The following is a 21925-nucleotide window of genomic DNA, read 5'->3' on the forward strand; positions in this document are numbered from 1 at the left end:
GTTTGGACCCCTCAACATAACATCGAATGGTGCCAAGCTGAGATCATAAACAAAGAGGAACATTGGTTTAGGAGGAAATTCAAAGGAGCCGTATACATGTTATTCAACAACGTATTCAGCCAAGCTAGGGTAGAGATTCGCAACATATGGAAACCCATAATCAAGCGAAAAATTGCCAACTCCCGCCAAACGGTCATCTCCCACTAAACCAGTGAAGCGGAAAAAGGAAAGCAGAGATGAGTGAAAGCACTCAAATGACCTATAAATAGTCAGCTCATGGAGAATTCGATCCAGTCATCACCCGAAGACGATTGTGGATACTAACAATCGAAACGTCGTGAATTACCTTGGCTTGGAATCTCTTAACTTTCTAATTTCATTTTATTTATTTTTTGTTTCTATTTGTTCAATTTAGTTGTATTTTATTTCACTATTATTTCATTTCAGGTTTCTTGCTAATTGTTTTTCTCAGCTATTCATTTTTATTCTTCTTCTTTAATTTTTAATTCTTCTTTTCTAGTTACTTCAGGGATTTCAAATCACTTCATATAATATCAGGCAATGGAAGTCCAAACTAATGAAATTCATTATGAAACATTGTCAATCACCTTCAAACAAACCATTTTCATTTTGTTTTCATTGAACAACTCATAAATTATGTATTCATGATCTCAAAATGGTTTGGTTTGGGATGTTATATGTGAATTTGTATCGTGATATAATGATTTATTTCCCTATCATTACTACCAGATATTAAACGAACGTTGAAAGTTGAAAGATGAAAGTTGAAATCATTATACAAAAAATGTTCATTCCAAGCCATATTGAAAATATCATTTTAAAATGAGAGAAAGATTCTTTATTTTTATTCTCTAAGAAATGACTCGTGAATTATTTGTAAATGATCATCATTCAAAAAAACGTTCCTTTGGGAATGTTTTATGTTTCACATATTTGGTAATGTTAGATTGTATCGAAAGTTTTGTCCGTTTTCATGAGTCTACTTTGAATTGTTATACCTTAGTGAATACTTATTCGAAGTAAGCGTCGTTTGAATCAGTACACTTCTGCCAACGTAACACAAGTCGATTAATTACATCAGCTCAAAAATTGAGTGCTAGAGATTCGATGAGGTCAACGAAGGCCATTTTTGCCTGGTCCTGATAGGCGAAAGTTCTACCGGTGAAAAAGTTGTCAAAGTGCTTGCAAAGATAGTAATCGGTGGACGAAAGGTCTGGAGATTATGGTGGGTGATGCAGAACTCAGACGCTCAATTGCTGACGAAATTTTGCTGGCGAAAAATTATTTTACGAACAACTACAGAGATACATCGTCATAAATGCGAACTGGATTTATTGTTATTTTGTAGTTAGTACCTGCATTAAACGATTAAAGGGCAATAAACAAAACTAATCCATTAATAACAAAACACCCAACATGTAGAAATCATAGTAAATGTTCAATATGTCTACCTTCAGACATTACGCATGCGTCTAGACGTCGGCGCATTGAGCCACGTATTCGCTCAAATATTCCTGGAGTCTCTCTGATTATCCTGCCCGCATCGATGATGCGGTTTCTTAAGTTCTCTACATCGCAAACAGGAGTACGATAAACCAAATGCTGTAAATGGCCCCAAATAGAGAAATTGAGAGGACTGACATCCGGGGATCGAGCGGGCCATTTCTGTGGTCCTCCTCGACCTATCCACTGATTTGCATATGTTTCAGTTAAATGCTGACGTGCTACTTGACTAAAATGGGCGGGAACTCCATCATGCTGGATGCACTTCTCTTGAAAATTGAACGTATGCCTCACCATTTAATCGAGGAGGTAGAAAATGAGGCCCAATTAAATCATCCCCAATAACCCCGAGCCACACGTTAAGAGAAAACTGTTCTTGATGGTTAGTTTCGACAATAGCGTGAGGGTTTTCATCAGCCCATATGTGGTAATTATGAAAATTAATAATCTTGTCCCGAGAAAAACTACATTCGTCTGTGAATTCTATCGTCTTCAGAAAGTCACAATTTCTTCTAATCATTTCCAGCATCCAATTGCAAAATTCAAGACGGTTCGGAAAGTCTCGCGGTAACAGTGCCTGTACTCGTTACAGATGGTAAGGTTATAAGAGTTGTTCCTTTAAAATTCGAAATACCGTCATATGATCAACATTTAGCTGGAAAACAATCTTTCTAGTACTGGTAGTAGGTTGTTCTTCAATGAAATTAAGTACTGCTTCCTCAAGCTGTGGTGTTCGTACTTCTCGATGGCGACCACAATCCTGCGTTCTTTTATCGAATGAACCATATTCTCGTAATCGTTGATGAAGTCGAGCAAATATTCTATGTGAAGGATGCTGCCGTTGAGGATACATTTCAGCATATCTTCTAGAAGCTTTTAACCCATTCCCCTGCGACAGACCGTAAACGTAATGGATATCAGCCATTTCCTCATTTGTGTATGACATTATAACAACAAGTGAATTATCAAAGTAACAAATTGAGAACAGACAACAACACACAATTAGTATTAATTCAATTTCGAAATTTTTTTGTTAAGAATGAAACAGGCTATCGGAAATAAATTTTCAAATGTTAAACAAATAATGAGACGAAAAGTTACATTGGAAATAAATTTTAGGGGTTGCGTTTTCCACCCCTTACAACCATGGGGTGAACCAAATGAATTACTGGCTAAGTGTCTTTTTGGTAGTATAAAACGTCAGGTTAATTTCAAAATTGTAACTTCTTCAGTGTTTGTGGAAAAAATTGTTATACATTGGAGCATCCCTTAACAAGGGTTGCTCCAATGAAATTTCTTTATATGAAAGATCCTATCTTTTTTTCGATGAGGAATCATCTCCCAAATGTTTTACACTTATTCAGTTACACCCTGTATAATACTAACATACACGTATAATAATACTAATAGAGCTAATTCCCAACCGGGTTCCCAGTAGCTAGTTCAATGCAGATATTAGATTTCATACAATTGAGAGGTTTTCGGTACTGAATAGAAATAGATGAATAACAAAATTTATTTCATCACGCAAAATGAATCACAGAATATCATTAAAGAAAGTTTTAGGATGGAGTTACAGAAGTGGAAATATTGTATGAGGGGCTGCTGGCACTGAACTGGTCCAAAACTTGTAGAAGTTTATCGGTAACAAGTTTCTTCGAGTCTCTTCCGAATAGGAAATCATAATGATTGAAGTTGAGGTTCCTGATTTCATGCATCCCATATCTCATTTCCTCTGGAATGGTATTATAGAAAGCAATTGAATCCTGAAACAAAACAAATATCAAAACATAAAAATGTGTCATTATTCTATAGGCAAACTTTGACATTTTAAGAAAGTCAGTCAAGTCATCATGAATTTCAGCGCTAATTCTGGATGTAACAGTACAGATATATGAATTCTGAAGGCTGTAATCCTCAAGAATATTTCAGTTATGAACAGCATTGTTTGTGATGGAGAGGTTGCTGTTTTTAAATTCAAACATACATATAAAGAAATGGATGGATTCGTAAATGTTCAAAGCTTTTCAACGCGCCAATTATGGTCAGATTTGGATACGTACGATTTTTCTTTGAACTACAAAAACAATCCAAAGTAATTCCAAATATCTGCACAAGATATCTCATACACTGGTCTGTTTCCGATCTGAGTGTAGTGAAGGTTTGATATTTGACTCTGTTAATACGCTGTAAATATTCCTGAATATGTACGACAAATCTGACAGCTCAGAAATACGGTAGATTAGATTAGATTGTTGTTCAGATCTATTGTGATTCTCATTGTTTGTTAGAGCTCATTCTCTAGCTTGATCTCTTTGATGAGACTCCATAGCCTTAACCCTGACCCCTTCATGACCCCTTCATGACCCCTGGCAGCCTCTGGTTTCTTTCAGGGTATGTTGGTAAAGAGATTTATAAACTACCACTCTATCCACCCAATGACACAAAAAATAAACATCATCAACAATCTCAAATACAGGGCTACACATTTAGCACATGCGAATTTTGAAAACCAAAACCTCAAACTAATAGAAACTATGTTACTTAAGAATTGCTATCCTAGATCTTCAATTAAAAAATTAGTATATTCACACAGAACAAATAAACAAAAAAAGAAAAAACACCGTTGAACATTAAATATTTCAAATTACCATATGTAGCTGGTCTGAAACCACAACTATGCAAGACTCTAGAAAATAAAAATTTTAAAATTAGTATGAAATCTGAAAATAAAATTGAAAATCATTTACTCACGAGAATAAAAACGAAAACACCAAAAGTCCTGATATCCAATATTGTCTATAAAATACCACGTGCTGAATGGGAGAAAATATATATATAGGGCAAACAGACAGGTATCTCAAACAAAGAATTACTGAACATAGCAGTGATTGTAAAAATATACACAACCCACTAAAAACAATGAAGAATCCTACTAGCCTTGCAGAACATTGCAAATTGTCCCTTCATACATTTGATTTTGAGTCAGTCAGTATTATAGGACAACAGACGATACTAAAAAAAAGACTCCTGAACGAAATGATTGAAATAACAAAACATGGAACAAAATGCGTTAACAAAAGGTCGGATATTGAAAACTTACACACCTCATATTTCAATCTAATAGAAAAAATTAAACAATAACTAACTTTGGAATCATTAACCGACTGCTTTTTCCAAATACAATTCTCATCTCTTTCATGGGTTTTTTTGATATATAAAGAACGATTTACAGACAGTTCAGATTGTTAATCCCTTCGTGTCTGTGTCAACGTCTTTCAGGAACCTGTGTACGTATTTATATTTTATGTCGAAATTATCCACTTCACCCTTCAACTCGCAAAGCCGTCCTTAATGTAAGTACTCATCAACGTTGTTTTTTGTAAAGTGTTCGAAACGTTTATTATTTTTTAATGATTGTTATATTACATAATTTATTTTGTTTCTAACAAAACTGCTTTGTAAATTTCCATTTCAATATGTATGTCTTGTTCTTATACTTCAGAGTCCTGAAGATGAAACAATAAAGTATCGAAACGTCGACAATTTAGAAATTGGTTTTCTTCAACATTTTGACCGAATTCCCGCCAACTTGACAATCGAAATCATATCCAACGGTCGCCATCCTATTCAAACTTACGGTTGTGGTTTAGCAGGTCTTCCGTGAATCTGGGCGATGGTTTTTTTATGAACTCTTTCGCCTGCCTCATTCCCGAAAGCTTTCACCAATCTATCGATTCGGCTTGCATCTGTGAATTTATGGATGTCTACGTATATGCTTTTGCTATTCCACAGAAGGGTTCTGAGTCGATCATAGCCTTGGATGCGCCGTCACGGGCTAGAACATAGCCTCCTCATTGGCCTTGTGACCTTCATGTCCGGGTACCCAAGCTAGAGTGACCCTATTTTGGGTACTTAGCTCCTTGAGTGCGCTCAGATAGCTTTTCACCAGAAATACGGTAACTATAATTTCCTATTCAATTTGATTTCCTGTCCATATATTCAAACAATTTCCTTAGTCTGGCAATGAAAGAATAGAATTTCACGATTCAATTGTACGTCAATACCACAGACAAAATTCTAATATAGGAGAGAGCTTGTCGTCGCCATAGACTGAAAAATCCATACAATAAAAAACAGTCAAATCACCAAAATACAAAATGAATGAAATAGGATCTTATATTGGTCTTTGAATAACTCATCTACGAATCTTGGTAGTTTCCCAATTTTCCTGTTTACAATTGATAGGAACTTGCGAATTTCGATCCCTTTCAAACAAAAACCTCTGACAAACAGAGTTATACAATTTGGATTGCAGCAGATTGTGTTCAATGCAGTCGATAGTACGATCCGAGTCAAAGAAAATCATCATGTGACATTCACCGCTATCGATGTATTCAATTTACTTCTGGTGAAAATCGAAGTCCATATTGAATTTTTCATAGATTTTTTTCCACTATTCAAAAGGTGCATCAATCTATCAACCAAGCCATAATCATACCTTTCAGATTATTAGGTGACCCCTCTAGCAATGAGAGATTAACAAAAAAAGACGGCGTCAATGGATATGATTGTGAAAGTAATTGTAAAATTTTATTATACATATTTGCAATCGGTTCATAGAAGATGGTATACCACGCCAGTTATTTGAATTTCGAAAATAAATTATATCATGCTATCCTCTATCATTATATTTCGTTCATCGATACAGTTACCAAGGTGATGTGATATCTGATTGTAGACGCCTACCAATCTGTCTCGGTAAATTGCTTTTTATTGAAAGTTTCTGAATTGAATTCAAATTGCCGTGTGGCTATTGCACCTACATCACTATGTGATTCAATTCGTGTCATAATGTAAAACCATTTTGAAGAGTAATTCCTCTCTTGAAGGTTAGTTTCTCAAGCAATTTTTCATAAACTCCATCTACTTCCAATGAGAGTTGGCCCATCTTTGTCACCGCTTATAGAACGCCTCAAGGATTTTCCTGTAATGCTTGTGTTTTGTCCTTAAAAAATGTGAATATTCATTCATATTTCTCTCGTAGGATTTCTTTCGAGAAAGTACCTGTCCCACTGTCCCTCTAGAAATGTTTATATCATTTTCCATGAGACAAACGTATGGTTTAGTCTCAGCCGAACAACTGTTCCAGAAATCTGAAGACCATATTCTGACTGGGGAACTTCTGGCCGCTTTCGTCCCCTGACGACATGACCCGGATTCTGTATTCAGCCATTCTTGGGACATTAAGGCCAGACTTTCAAACATATTTTCTCTTTTTGATATTAGTTATGTTTATTTTCGATTTTACATTGATATTCTTCGACGAATGTAAATAAAACTCTTAGCGAACATTTCAGAAAACACACCATTTAACAAACTTTTAATTTTGTTGATTTATTTTGAAAATTTTCGTTTCACGGTAGATTGCGAAAATCTTCACAACTTTCATTAAGCTACGCTCATGCCAATTTTAACATTGGATACATATCTGAAAAATCGTTTTTCAACCACATTCATTCATTAGAATTATCGAGTAATTGAATGTTTTTTCCATCTTAAGGTATTTTTAATTTCTCAACAGAGGTGGCATAATATTTTGCGAAGTTTCTGAAGATACATTCCCAATACTAAAATAACAAAACCTGGTGGCACACGTTTCTCACAAATTACGACCTATAAGCTTCCAGACGGAAAGCATTGTGCAAATGAGCCCCATTAAAGGAAAGGGTTACAATATTCGTTTCAGTAATACACTCATTTTTTGCTAAAATGATGCGGTGATAATTTTTGCTTCCCTTCACTTCATTAGAGGATCTTCAGTTGATTTCGGACCAAAGTATGTGGAATTGAATAGTTTTTGGTAACTATTAGAGTTGAGAGGTTGGAAACAGAAATATGAACTTGAATTGAAATCTTGACAAACATTCTGTATTTAATTATTTTGACGTTTGTACTCGTTTTCGATTCCGAAGGCATTCTTTATAAGTGAATTCATTTCGTTTTGGAAACGCAAAAAAAAAAGTTTTCCAAAACAATAACTATCAAAAAAAGTAAAAACGATTGTGGATCGACACGTCGTGAAGTAACTTGGCTTGAAATCTTCAAATTTTTCATTTTAATTTCTTTCAAAAATGAAATAAAAACAACAATAGAAATTAATTGGCGCTCCGGGGCGCTCCGGGGCGACTTCATTGATTCCAGTGGCGCATTTGCTTTTTCAGCTGCAGGAAAACCCGGAAAAACCTGCAGCACCGCATCATCCGAAGATCTTGATCTAACAATGTCCTCTCTCTTATAAAACAAAATGTAGGGTGTCTCCAATAAATTCAATGCATCGCCAGAACACTTCGTGACATGACTATCGTCAAACTTAAACCAGTAATTTCTTGTTCAAATTTTGAATTTTCATCTCGTGTTAATAGTTCCATTTTTTTATTTCTTGGTTGTTGCTTGTATTTTATCACATTGTTATTTAAATGTTTTGCTTGATATAATTTCTTTCAGCTAATTTGTTTTTGATTCTTCACAGATTCTTTCAGGGATTTCAAATCAATTTTTATTCTATTAGACAATGGAAGTCCGAACTAATGAAATAATAGCAGATCATGTTTGGACTCATCATCATAGTACCAAGTGATTCCAAGCTGAGATCATCCGCGATGAGGAATACTGGTTTAACAGGAAGTTCAAAGAAGCTGCATATACGTTTTCCAATGAAACATTCAGCCAAGCTAATGTAGATATACATAGCGTATGAAAACCTTCAACCAAACGGTCAACTTCCACTGAACCAGAGAGATGAAAGAGAGAAAAGGTAAAAGCGTTCAAATGACCTATAAATAGTCATCTCTTGGAGGAGCAGATGAGTCATCATCCGAAGATGATTGTGGATACAAACAATCGAAACGTAGTGAAGCAACTTGATTTGAAAACTTTCAATTTTCATTTCAGTTTTATTTGTATCATTTTTTAATTTTTCTCTCATTTGTATTTCATTGTAATTTAATTTCGCGGTTTATTGCTTGATATTATTGTTAGCTGTTCATTTCAACTTTATTTATTCTTTTGGAGAATTCAAATAATATTAGATAATATTAGACACTAGAAAGTCTGAACTACTACAATTTCGTATTGTTATCCATGAAGATTCCGAGGAATTTGGATTGGTAGGTAGGTTTGTATTTTCATGACATTGAAGCACATATAGTTTGCGTCATATCTTTTATCATAACTTCCAAATCACTATAGATAGTTTCTTTTCTTTCATATGTGGAATATTTTTCCATTCCAAAGGAGCGTGGTATCATCCGCAAAAATCGTAAAAATTCTGTGAATCGAGAGAGTAACTAGGCCGTGGAACGGTACGCTCTAAACGAATGGAGATAATTATGTGATATTTTTTTATGTCTTTTTAATTTTAATTGAGTTGATAACTTTGAGACACCTGACAGAATCAACTCATTGAACAGAAATTGTTAATTTGAAAATATGAAAACTACTATTCTGAGATCGATAAGCATCCACGAGATTATTTTCTGTGAGGTAACTTGCATGAATGTCTATGGGGTATAATTCCATGTCAAGAAAGGAGTTGTTCTCCGACAAATATTCACCAGATACGTAAATTAGACACATGTAAATTAGATGAAAGCATTTCAATGGCATATTCATATAATTACTTGTTACGTATACTAGTATAATGATTAATTCTCCTAAACATTATTTAAATACCTAATGATTATGTTCTACATATCTAAAATTGTCTGGATCAGTTGAAGCCGAAAAAAACTGTGAATGTCGGTGCACAAGTTTACAGTTAATTGATACCTTTGGCAGTGATTAATAGTAATTTGTTCAATAATAGAAGCATTAATTGTATTATTATGATAATAATATTGTTCTCAAGTTTTATAGGGTCTTTAACGAGCATATTTTGTTCGTATGCTCCTACTAATTTCTACTTTTCTGAAGAGTAGGTATTCAGCATATTATTTTACTTTGTCATTCTGAAATGAATAACCTTTATTTATAATTATATGATTGACAATGTTTCATGATGAATTTCATTAGTTCGGACTTCCATTATCTGATATTATATAAAATTATTTTAAATCCCTGAAAGAACCAATACAAATGAAAAATTGAAAATAATTATATATAGCAAGAAAATCCTAAAATGAAATTACAGTGAAATGAAATACAAGTGAAAAATAGAGCAATTGAAAAAAAATAAAAAAAAGTTAGAGATTCTAAGCCAAGTTACAACACGACGTTCCGACTGTTAGTATCCACAATCGTCTTCAGGTGATGACGTCACCGTATTAATGTAGGTATTGTGTGGATATACAATATGAAAAATTTATCGAAACTGGCTACTGAAATCTGATAGTAGTTGAACAATTCCTCAGGATATTTTCTGAAACCTTGACACTTTTTATGAAAGAAACCATTTTTAAATCTTCGGCTAGTCAGAGGATGGACCCAATTTTTGCGAAATTTTTGATGACGTTATTTTTGCTTCTCAGTATTGGAATAACATCTTTCTTGAAATCTATCTTCAAACTGAAAATCGTGGCCATTTTCGCGGTTTTTCTACCGTAGTGTGTGCGTCTCGGACGGTTTGACGGTTTATTGTTTGCGGGAAAATCGTAGTGCGGCATCAGCCTCAGCAGACCGCCGATTGAATATGCGCAAGAAAGCTGAGACAGTGGGCATTCTAAAATACCGCGCCGATTATATCATGCATGAAATTTTGGGCAAGAGAAAGCTGTCGGCGCGAAGGGTGCTGCTGTTGCTCACTTCGGACAACAAGCGAAATAGTGAGACCACTTCAGAGTAATATTTGACACTGTTTAAACGCAATTCAAAAGAGTTTTTGCGTTCACTGGTACATAACCGTTTTTTGGGATTCACGAGGTGTGATCTATATCGAATATCTAGAGAAGAGAAAAAAGGTATCAGGGTTATGCCGAATTATTGGACCGATTCGATGCCGAGAACGAACGGACCCATTCAACGAAACAAAAAGTGTTTTTCCACCAAGATAATGCACCGGCTTACACCTTTGTCCAACCTAACCCACACAACCTCATATCTTCGAAAACTACTTCTTTGGCAGAATCCGAACTATGTTAGCGAAATATTTCATTTCATTAAATGTGCCACATTTTTCTCGTTCTACATTTTTCTGTCTATTTCAGTTTTCCATAAACGTGTCTTCATTTTTTCTCACCCAACATTTATGCATAGAAACAAAAACTATTTCATTTCACTCACCTTTCTAGTAGTAGACCAGTCATTTCTTGCAAACATTATGTAAATTGGAACTCTGATATTTTTCAAATCAAATTCGGGCGGCGTATCAGATCCGTATAGGTATCTATTTTTTCCAGGACCGTAGTCGTATTTCGTGAAGCGGTTCATTGTGGCTTCATTCAGGTAAGTCAGAGTTTTGAGCGATGTTCCAGCAGGAATTTGGTTGAAATACACAGGTACAGTTTCCTGGAGAAATATATTTTTATATCAGTGGTATGAATTCAATTGAATCCAAAAAATGTATTACAAGAATTAGTGGCATTGAAATTAGCCAATTCGATAGAACATACCTTCATAAATTAGTGTTTACACGTAACGAAAAAATGATGAAAATCGCATTGTATTTGAAAGATTATAATATCAAAGGAACAATTAGTCAATTTAATTTTCAAGAAATTAATTTTAAATAATATCATCTATTCGAAATGACTTGAGTTGGCATAACTTCTGTATTGGAAATCACAACAATAATACTTTTTCTTGATTTCAATATACACCACATGCATGTGGTAGACATGGTAGTGTGAACATCTAGTAGAAGGGGCTCGTGGTTATTTGGCAGTTTAAGTGGTATTTCTATCAAGACTTGGTATCTGCATGATATATTGGCAGTAGGGAAAAGTGAGCATAAAGAGAACAATTAAATGTTATATTATTTAACAGTGTGATTGATAAACTTTGTATTCAATCGATCACGTCATTCCAAATCTCTAAAGCACTGTTGCCAGAACTGTACCTCATATTTTACTCAAAATGGGAACAAGAGGACGGAGTAACACTGGAACAACTTATCTCGATAATGAAACAATTGATACTATGATCAGCAAATTAGCACCAAAGTTGATTGAGAAACTTGGCGAGAAAATGGACGAAAAACTGAGGAACATGGAGATCACACTGAATGATGTCATCCAAAAGGTATCTTCAATGGAGGTAATGATGCAGGCAAGTGATAAAGGTGTTAATTTGGTGAACGAAAGGCAGAATATTATGGAGCAGAGTTTGAAATTAAATACTCTGAGACTAACAGGAATAAAAGAAGAGCAAAATGAAAATCTTACATCCAAGGTACTAACTCTTATTAATGACTCATTGCATGTAAAATGTGCCTTATGGGAATTAAATAATCTATTTAGGATTGGAAAAGTATTTGGTGAGATTAATCAGTCTAAACATAGAACAGTCATAGTACAGTTCATTTCCTTCCTGAAAAGAGATGAAGTGTACGGGCCAGGTCGGCTTTGAAAGGAACAGGCATATACCTCAATGAAGATTTGTCTAGACATAATTATAAACTGCAGATGGATGCCAAAAAGAAATTTGGAGTGAATGCTGTCTGGTCTAGGAATGGAAGAGTATTCGTTAGGCACGGCAACATTGTTAAACAAATTGGAAATGAGACAGTTACTTTAGCTGAACATTCATAAAAAAGATAAACTTCATGCTGATAAAGAAATAGGATTTTTTTTTCTACTTTTCGTCTTTTGGTTAACGTGGGTTTACACTGTTTAATTTGAAACTTTGCTGCAATTGAGAATAAATCTATTTTTACAATGATTATTGATGATGTTGAATATTGAGTTTAAAATTATATGTAGCTGTTATTTTCCACTCATATTATTCATTTGTAATTGAAATTTATTTTAGAGTCATTTTAAGTAGTTAGGAATACGTCATTACTTTATTTCATAAAACATTATGTTAACAGTATCACTTAGATATTAAATTATTGTATTTTTATTGAAATTGAGCCCGGAAAGTTCCACATGAACATGTCTAGTAATATCAGTGTATACTACCAAAACTGCAGAGGTTTAAATAGTAAATGTACTGAGTTTTACAGAAATTCCTTAGTTTGTGCTTATGATGTTATAGCTATATCTGAAACATGGTTACGAGAGGGAGTTGAAGACGGTGAAATCGTAGATACAGATATGTTTTACCTGGTTCGAGCAGACAGAGATCTCGAATATACAAACAAGTCTACGAGAGGAGGTGTTTTACTGGCTATCAGAAAAAAGTACAAAATTTTGCAAGTAGTTAGGGAATCGACACTTTTTGAGGCACTGGTTGTGAGGGTGAAAGTTAATAGTTGTAATTACATATTTTGTGTGTTATATATTCCTTCAAATAGTTACATTAATGTTTATGAATCGGCCATGGACTTTCTTCAAGGTAATATAAATGATGTTGAAAAAACATATATTTTTGGAGATTTCAATATACCGGAAATAACTGGTAGAATATTAAACTATCCAACTGCCAGTGAAAAACTTGCAATTTTCACTGATTTCATGGATTTTAATACGTTTCAGTTATATAATGGCATTCCCAATTTGCAGGGAAAAACACTGGACTTGGTAATCACTTCTGAAGGTGATATTAATAATTGTACTGTGCAAAGGGACTCTGTAGATAAATTTTATATTATATGGAACACAATTATTGATGAATGCGTGCCCAAATGTAATAATATTCGAAAAGGAAAAAAATTTCCCATTTGGTTTGATAAAGAGGACAAAGAATTATGGAAAGAAAAAAATATATTTAGAAAGTTACGACTAGTATCGGACTATTATGGAGAAAGGTATAAAGAATTAAGAATAAAACTTAAGAACTTGATTAGATTGAAATCTAAAGAATACGTTTCAAAAGTAGAAGATGAATTAAAAACCGATGTGAATCAATTTTGGAATTATGTTAATAATAGTAAAAAATCGTCGACTTTAGGAAACTTTTGTTACAAAAATATTCAAATAGATGACAATGATACAGCTGAGATATTTGCAAATTTCTTTTTATCTTTTTATGAGACAAGTAAATCCGGATATAATCTCAATTTCATAAATGATGCTGATATAGTTAACAATTTTTGCGACATTAGGGAAATAGGAGAGTCAGATTTTGAAAATGCAATAAAGAAATTGAAACCAAAGAAAGCGGCTGGTGTTGATTGAATTCCCCCATACATTCTGAAAGCATGTGGCGATTGGGTAAAAATACCACTTCTGCATATATTCAACCTTATCATCAAGTCAAATGTTTTTCCAGATTTGTGGAAAACTACTATAACAACACCTATTTATAAGAGTGGTAAAAAATGTGACATTGAAAATTATTGGCCAATCTCCATAATGTGTGCTCCAGCCAAGTTATTCGAGCAAATTATTTATACACGAATATTCAACTACGCAAAAATATATATCACGGAAGAACAGCACGGGTTTGTTAACAATAAATCAATCAATACCAATCTATTCATTTTTACTAATTATGCACATAATATACTAGAATTAAAGAGTCAACTCGATACTGTATTCACGGATTTCAGAAAAGCGTTCGATAAAGTTGACCACGATGTTTTGTTATGTAAACTCAATAAAATTGGATTTTCTGAGAATTTATTGAAATTATTAAAAAGTTATTTACAAAATAGATACTTCTGTGTTAAACACAACGGTAGTGTTCCTCAAGGATCTAACCTTGGACCACTATTATTTGTTCTATTCATAAATGATCTCCCTTCCATTTTGAAATTTTCTGAATGTTTGCTTTTTGCCGATGATCTGAAAATATATAAACAGGTTCAAACAGTTAGGGATTGTGTTAATCTGCAAAGGGACATCGACAGTATTTATGAGTGGAGCATCGCAAATAAATTGAAATTTAATATTAACAAATGTAGCATCATCACAATAACTCGTTTGAAGGATCCTGTTAATTTTGATTATATGATGGATGAGGAAGTCCTCCACAGATGTTCTGAGGTTAGAGATCTTGGGGTAAATACTTAACAGTATTTTATCGTTTGCCAAACATATTCAAAATATTGTTAAATCGTCAAATCGAATGTTGGGATTCATTATTAGACAAACTCGGGACTTTACGAATAACAATACTATAAAATTATTATACTACTCACTTGTAAGACCTAAATTGGAATTTGCAAGTATAATATGGTCAGGTGAATATCGGTCCACAATCAATGCAGTGAAGAAAATACAAAATAAATTGCTCAGGTATCTATATTATAAACAGTACCGTATTAGAGCTGACTATGAAATTATCAGATCCAATCAACTTAGACATGACTTCAAAGTTCTGTCTTTAGAAACTAGGAGATCCCTCACCATGATGTATTTTTTGTATAATGTGATAAACAACAGGATAAATGCACCAGGAATCCTATCATTACTGAGATTCAATGTCCCTTCCCGTAGAACTCGGAGAACTTATCCATTCAATATTCCGTTGGTAGTTACAACATACAGATCCCCTCTCGTGACCATGCTACGACTGGCCAATGCATGTAGTGTGCTAGTAGATTTAGATTGGACTCTACCTCAGGGAGTATTTCGTAGAGCAATATTAGATTTTTTCCTGACTACATCTGTTTGATACGCATACAAATTTATTATATTTAGTATTTTCATCTGTGCACGAATATGATTTTCTATTGATAAGCTAATTTACATATATTACCATTATCGATTTTATTGCACAACTATATTCAATAACAGAGTATATATAGTTCATTGCTATTCAACCTCAAAGTTTTTGAGTAGGTACACAACTGACTCTCATGATTTATAAATTATTGAAATGTGAAGATTATTTTATATTAATTATCCATGTAATTAGACCTTTGGTCTGTTTGGATACAAATAAATAAATAAATAAATATGAAATATTTCAAAACTGTAGCAGATATCAAAAGTCTTATTTCTTGACTTTTTATAACTGATTATGAATATTTAATCCGCTTCATGACTGATTATGAAAGTCGAACTCTATTCATTGATTTCATGAAACGCAAAAAGAAATTTCATTTTGTGTAACTATTGTACTACGTAAAATCAATATTTTTGCATATTGTTTTGCATTTTGTGTAACTATTGTACTAGGTAAAATCAATATTTTTGCATGAAATGAAATATATCAGCACAACAGAAATCTTGCGTTATTTTTATCGTATATATTACCTTCATATTGATTCTGTGTGATAATATTTAGAGATATATCTACTTCTGTTCCAATATACCTATAAGAATTCCTCCTATGTATGAAACTACTTGAAGAGGACCTTTCTATCATAATTCGCAAAATGTAAAATACTTACCGGAGCAATTTGTGTGAATGGTCCTAAGAATAAATTCATAACATTGAGGCACAGAAGCATCAAAGGAGGCGATGTAGAGCACAAAGGACGTGTTAAGTTCCTAAGGTTGGAACTAGATACTGATTGAACTAAGTTCAAAGTGTTGGTTATTTCCTGCAAAAAACGACAATAACCTTAAAAACATGAAGAAAATTATATCGAATCGATATGCAAATAATAGAAAATGTGTTATTTTTTTCCATTCCATTGGGCCTGTATGATAAATAGATACAAATAATACAAGTAAGAATAAACATCATTTTGCGTTTTCATGTAAGGTGAATGAATATATATTTTTTATCGATAATTATTATATTGAGTACAGTCACTATAGTATATTTCAAGAATAAGGTAGAGTAAATCATCAAAACACTAATTTCCGAATCTTCGAAATATATAGGCAAACATAATTCACAAATGCTACGTTTTATTCAATATGAAAAAGAATATATTCCACAAAGTGATTGACGATAATATTCGTAATTCGTTAATATTTGAAAATATAGAATTATAGGTTTCTACTGTTTTTCATGAGATTTTTTATTTTCAATACTACCTTTCTCAAATATAATACATATGCAATTTCAATAACGAGTGTTGAAAAATGTTAACAAACATACTTGAACAGATCATGAAATTCACACATATTTTCCCAATTTCCATTATGTAATCAATACATTTTTTCAATTTTTTGTCGATACTTCAGATACTGATTTATAGACGAGAGTAGTCAGATCTGATAATACATGATTGTTGTTATTTCGAGCAACATTACCATTGATTCGAGCCGATTTCAATTTAGTCGAATTAGGCTCACAACGATAGTGTAGTAAGCGAAATATTTTAATTTTATTTTATTTATTAAGTTATCTACAGAACAAGCAGTTCCAATCATCGATAACAATTTCAAAAACTGAATAAGTAACCATTCTCAATATAATACAATGACAAATACCAAAGTTACTCCAAATCAACTGAATCAAAATCAAATTCAAAGACACATTCAGTTGGAAATGACAAATGGACCTTTTTCATTTGAATTGATTCTCAGTTACAATTAGTGATAATTTCTAAGGATGACATCTCAATTTCAATATTTTTTTAAATGTTTTTACATTTGACAAAGAAATCTATATTCCTCAAACAATTTGCAAGAGAACACATATTGTATAGTGGGGAATTTAAACCTAGATTGGTTCGAGGTATAGGTAAGACAAATATATCTTTCCTTCTATTATTGATGTACTGCAGTTCAGATAAATTTTTGACAAGTGTGAATTATCTACTTCATTATGTGATAGCTTATAGAAAAATAATGAAACATCCAGTTTTCTTCTGAATTCTGATGTTGTGAATTTGAATGCATTCAAGGAAGTACGATAACTGAGATTGAAAATATATTCACCATGTTTTTTGTAATGTAGAAATCTTAAAAAAAATTCTGTACCTTTTTAATTTCATTTTGATGAACTGAATAATAAGGAAACCATATCATTGCACCATATCCCAGTATACTACGGACAAATGCATTATAAAGTGTAAGTAATGTGGACCCGCTCTTCTGAGTGTTGACAGAAGTCGACTTCAAAAAATACAGAACTCTTGTATTAGACTTTCCTTCGGAATATGCAAATATGAGCACATAAGTCATAAATATCGGGGAATGCGAAAACTGAAATTGTTAGATATGAGAAAATTACATCTATTAAATATGACTCATAAAGTACTGAAATATAGAACTCCAACATATCTATATGACAAACTAATTGAAATAGGGAATCTGAGTGATTATAACACTAGTAACTTGGGGTTACTGGCAATGTACAAACATAAAACCTCCATTTTTCAGCGATCTTTCACGTACAACGCCTGTAAGTTCTATAATCAACTTCCGCATGATTACAGTAGATATACTCTGACGAACTTCGAAAAAAAGTTGGAATCCCTATTATCAGCTCAATATGATAAATAAATGTCGAACTCTGCATCTACAGAACGGATAATGACCAGTCAATCACTTTATGAATTTAAGGTACTCATTAATTTGATAGATCTCAGACAGCAAAATTATTCTACAATGTGATAGAATCATACTCATCGTAGATATTATAGCTAAGATAATTAAGAAAATTGTAAATTAATATTGTATTTCCATGGTTAAGTTGAAAAACACCGACGGGTGACATTTCGCAACTTTATATTTGTCGAATACCTATTATTGTTATCTCTTTACATATGTGTTCAAAGATGAATGAAGACGATTTATTATTATTATTATTATTATTATTATTATATTTTTGTGAATTTTAATGAATTCCTGATAATGAAGCCAAGCATTCTATATGCTCTGTTCATAATGTTGGTCATATGTTGATCAAAAGTGCGTTTTTTATCCAGCGTAACTTCCAAATGTCCACATTTTGTCTTCTTGGCTAAATATTCATTGTTAATCTTATACTGAAAATCATTATGTAGATTTTTCCTAGTAATTGACACACTAAAGCAATTGTCAACATTAAATGTGAGGCGATTTGACAGAGACAACTCGTAAACTTTATCTACGTCATTTTGTAGCAAAACCACATCTTGACTTTTGATTTTCTTGAATAATTTAAAATCATCTGCGAATAGTGCACATTGCGAGTCCTGAACTACCTCTGGCCGATCATTTAGTAGTAATAAAAAAGGGGGATCCTAGATTGGACCCTTGGGGTACACCAGATCTTGTGAAGAAATCCTCTGTATCCCATCCCTTATAAACTATATACTGTTTCCTGTCTATAAGACACGAAGCTGACAGCTTCAAGAGTCGATCTGAAAGCCCAAAAGTGTATAGTTTTTTCAACATAACCTCATGATCAACCTTGTCGAAGTCTTTACTAAATTCTGTGAAAATAATATCTAGTTGACTATTATTCTCGACAACTTGCCTCTTATATAAAACATGTCAGGTTAGTTATCGTGGACCTTTTAGGTAAACACCCATGTTGTTTTTCACTTAGACATGGATAAACGTGATTTAAACTTTTTTCATGAATAATTGATTCCTCTTCCTAACGACATATTTTTTATAGTTCTGTTTACGAATAGTTGGCAATGGCTAATAATTCTGCTTCTGTCATTGTATCGTTGAAGATACATTCTTCAGAAATTGAACACTTTGCAATTCAATTTGTCTTCCATTGAGTTGCTGATGAACGTTCGACCAATCTGGAGTGGTAACTTGCACTGTCCATCACATTATTGAATATTTAGGTATGAATTCAACCATTTGTTCGAAATATTCTTCAAACACGTCTACGTTCATCTCTTCGTGATAATCAGAGGTTTTTTTCATTAGAACAAGAGTAGACCCTCTTAGAGAAATCCATTTATACTACCAATATTAGTAACAACTAGTCGTCGAACCTTACCGGTGGGTTCCTTGAGATCAGTTGAACATCCTTGTAGAAATGCTTCTCGAGCTGTTTTAGTGTTTTTGCCTTTCCGAACTCTTACTTCAGAATGTCCTTCATTAACCCAACTTTCGTCTAAATCATAAATGTTTTTGTTATCTCTCCAATTTATTTTCCTAGGTAGTCTCCTTTCCAACATACAATATCTTCAAAATCAACAAACATCGATTGTCTACCAAATTTTTCGTATTCAAAGTAAAATTCATGTAAAACTCTCTGAAGTTATGTTCTTGGATGTTAAAAGGATTCTATTGCTTGAAATATTTGTAGATATTCGGTATAATACTATTTTCATTGAGTGATGAATGGTCCACCTTTAACTATGGCAGAATAATGCAGAATAATGACGGAAGCCAAATAAATAATGTAATTCCTGTATTAATTGGAAGTACAATCGATGACACTCTCAGCTGGCACTATCATACTCAAAAACTGAACAGCGAGCTTTCCAGTACAATATTTCTTTTAAGAAAATTGAGATATGCTGTAGGTCCCGAATCACTCAGGCAAATAAATTCCGCTTTGTTTCACTCGCGTATTAACTATGGAAGCAGTCTATGGGGAAATTCCAGCAATGCGCCAAACATCTTCAGATCACAGAAGAGAGCTATTCGTCTTCTGGCTGGACTCGGACTGAGAGAACACTGTCGTCCCCTCTTTACTGACATGAAAATAATGACACTACCATGCATTTACATATATCAAACCCTTTGTGAAATACACTCAAACAAAGGAAACTATACTGGTTCGTCAGATCTTCACAAATACGACACGAGACTAGCAAACTAAATAGCACTAAAACTTTTCAGGCTAAATAAGTTGAAGTCAAATTTCCTCAATTTGATACTTTATAACAAGTTGAGCTCAGAAGTGCGTTCCCTGAATGAAGCTAATGTGAGAGTTCTACTCCTGAAACATTGTTTTTAAAGTGTAGAAAAATTTTCGAATTATTCTTTTTAATGTGACGTGTTGTAAACCACCGTGTGAAATAGCCAATAAAGTATATCTATCTATCCATCTATAATATCTAACATATAAAAATGGATGTTTGTTGGTTGGTTGGTTTGTTGGTAAGTGATAAACTTCTACATCGCTCAACCGATCGTGATGAAATTTGACATGTATAAGTAATTTTTTATAGAGAAGGTTTTTAGGATATCAATTTTTCTGTAACTCGCCACTTGATGGCGCCGCTGAACAATTTTTTTGAAACCACTGTTCTATAACGCTGCGCACACATGAGTTCGTTGATTCTGATTCTATCAAACATTAGAACAGCAGCGATACAGCAACATAGTACTAGTTATATTATAATATTATAATTCCTGTACGTACGCTCATGGACGGCTGTTTACGCCGTAGCCTATAACGCTAGTTGCACACACACCGATTTTGGACGGCCGACTTTGTACCGATCGTCCACATTCCAATAGTGAACCACATGTGGTAACGCTGGTTGCACACACACCGATTTTGGACGGCCGACTTTGTACCAGTCGTTCAAATTCCAATAGCCGGCAGTACCGGCGATACAGTGGCAGTGGACTCTTGCATACTCACCGGTTTTTTACCGACCATTCCAGTCTCGAATGCTCGGTGAAATTGTAGTTACTACGCATTAACTCCGTTTGGTAGTGCGTGCTAATTACGACAACAAAGCTACTGATTGTTTGACCGATAAAAATTCGGTGAGTGTGCAAGCACCCGCTACCAAAAAATATCGGCCGATTTTATACTGGCCGGCCAAAATCGGTGTGTGTGCAACTAGCGTAAGGGGACCTTACACACACGCCGACCGGTGATCGTTGCCGGTAGAATACCGGTGAGCAGCCGTCCACTGCCACTGTATCGCCGGCAGTACCGGAAAGTAGTGGCGTACATGACTAAATACACTCTTGCATACTCACCGGTTTTTTACCGACCATTCCAGTCTCGAATGCTCGGTGAAATTGTAGTTGCTACGCATTTACTTCGTTTTGGTAGTGCGTGCTAATTACGACAACAAAGCAACTGATTGTTTGACCGATAAAAATCCGGTGAGTGTGGAAGCACCCGCTACCAATAAAATATCGGCCGATTGTATACTGGCCGTCCAAAATCGGTGTGTGTGCAACAAGCGTTATCCTAATCAGGTAAATACATTTCACACAGCAAATTAGTTTGTTTTCTGAGAGATTACTCTACGTAATTCTAGAAGTAAACAATAAACTAATATAATAGCGACTTGACACGGTTGAATTCTGGTTAACATTACCTAGGCTTATGGATTATAATAACTGGAGTCAAATTCACTTGCCACAATATGAGAATAATTTCAATTCTTTATGATTGTTCATTTAAAAAAGGTGTTGATTTGAAGACGTGCCATCCTCTTTGTTTTGGCCCTTATAGAAAATTAAAAAATATTCAAAAATACGTCAAATTTATTTCAATGGAAACAATTTCAAGTTATTACAACAAACTTCTAGTG

The 21925-nt window shown here is 33.7% G+C and overlaps 1 protein-coding gene across 1 annotated transcript in view; it reads right to left on the reverse strand.

Moving 5' to 3' along the window:
* Positions 1–3026: 3026 nt before the first annotated feature.
* The window catches only part of LOC111508578 (lipase 3), a 45064-nt gene continuing 26165 nt past the window's right edge, over positions 3027–21925 (reverse strand). Inside the window, exons 5-7 of the mRNA XM_074185203.1 lie at positions 15962–16114; positions 10804–11028; positions 3027–3290 (exon numbers count right to left, since the gene is read on the reverse strand). Coding sequence (XP_074041304.1) covers positions 3087–3290; positions 10804–11028; positions 15962–16114 — 582 coding nt within the window. The 3' untranslated portion in view covers positions 3027–3086. The remainder of the gene's footprint in view (positions 3291–10803; positions 11029–15961; positions 16115–21925) is intronic.

Source organism: Leptinotarsa decemlineata, unplaced genomic scaffold, assembly GCF_025532065.1.
Source record: "Leptinotarsa decemlineata unplaced genomic scaffold, Ldec_3_MD MMD2_tig00026369_RagTag_RagTag, whole genome shotgun sequence".
NCBI lineage: Eukaryota > Metazoa > Arthropoda > Insecta > Coleoptera > Chrysomelidae > Leptinotarsa > Leptinotarsa decemlineata.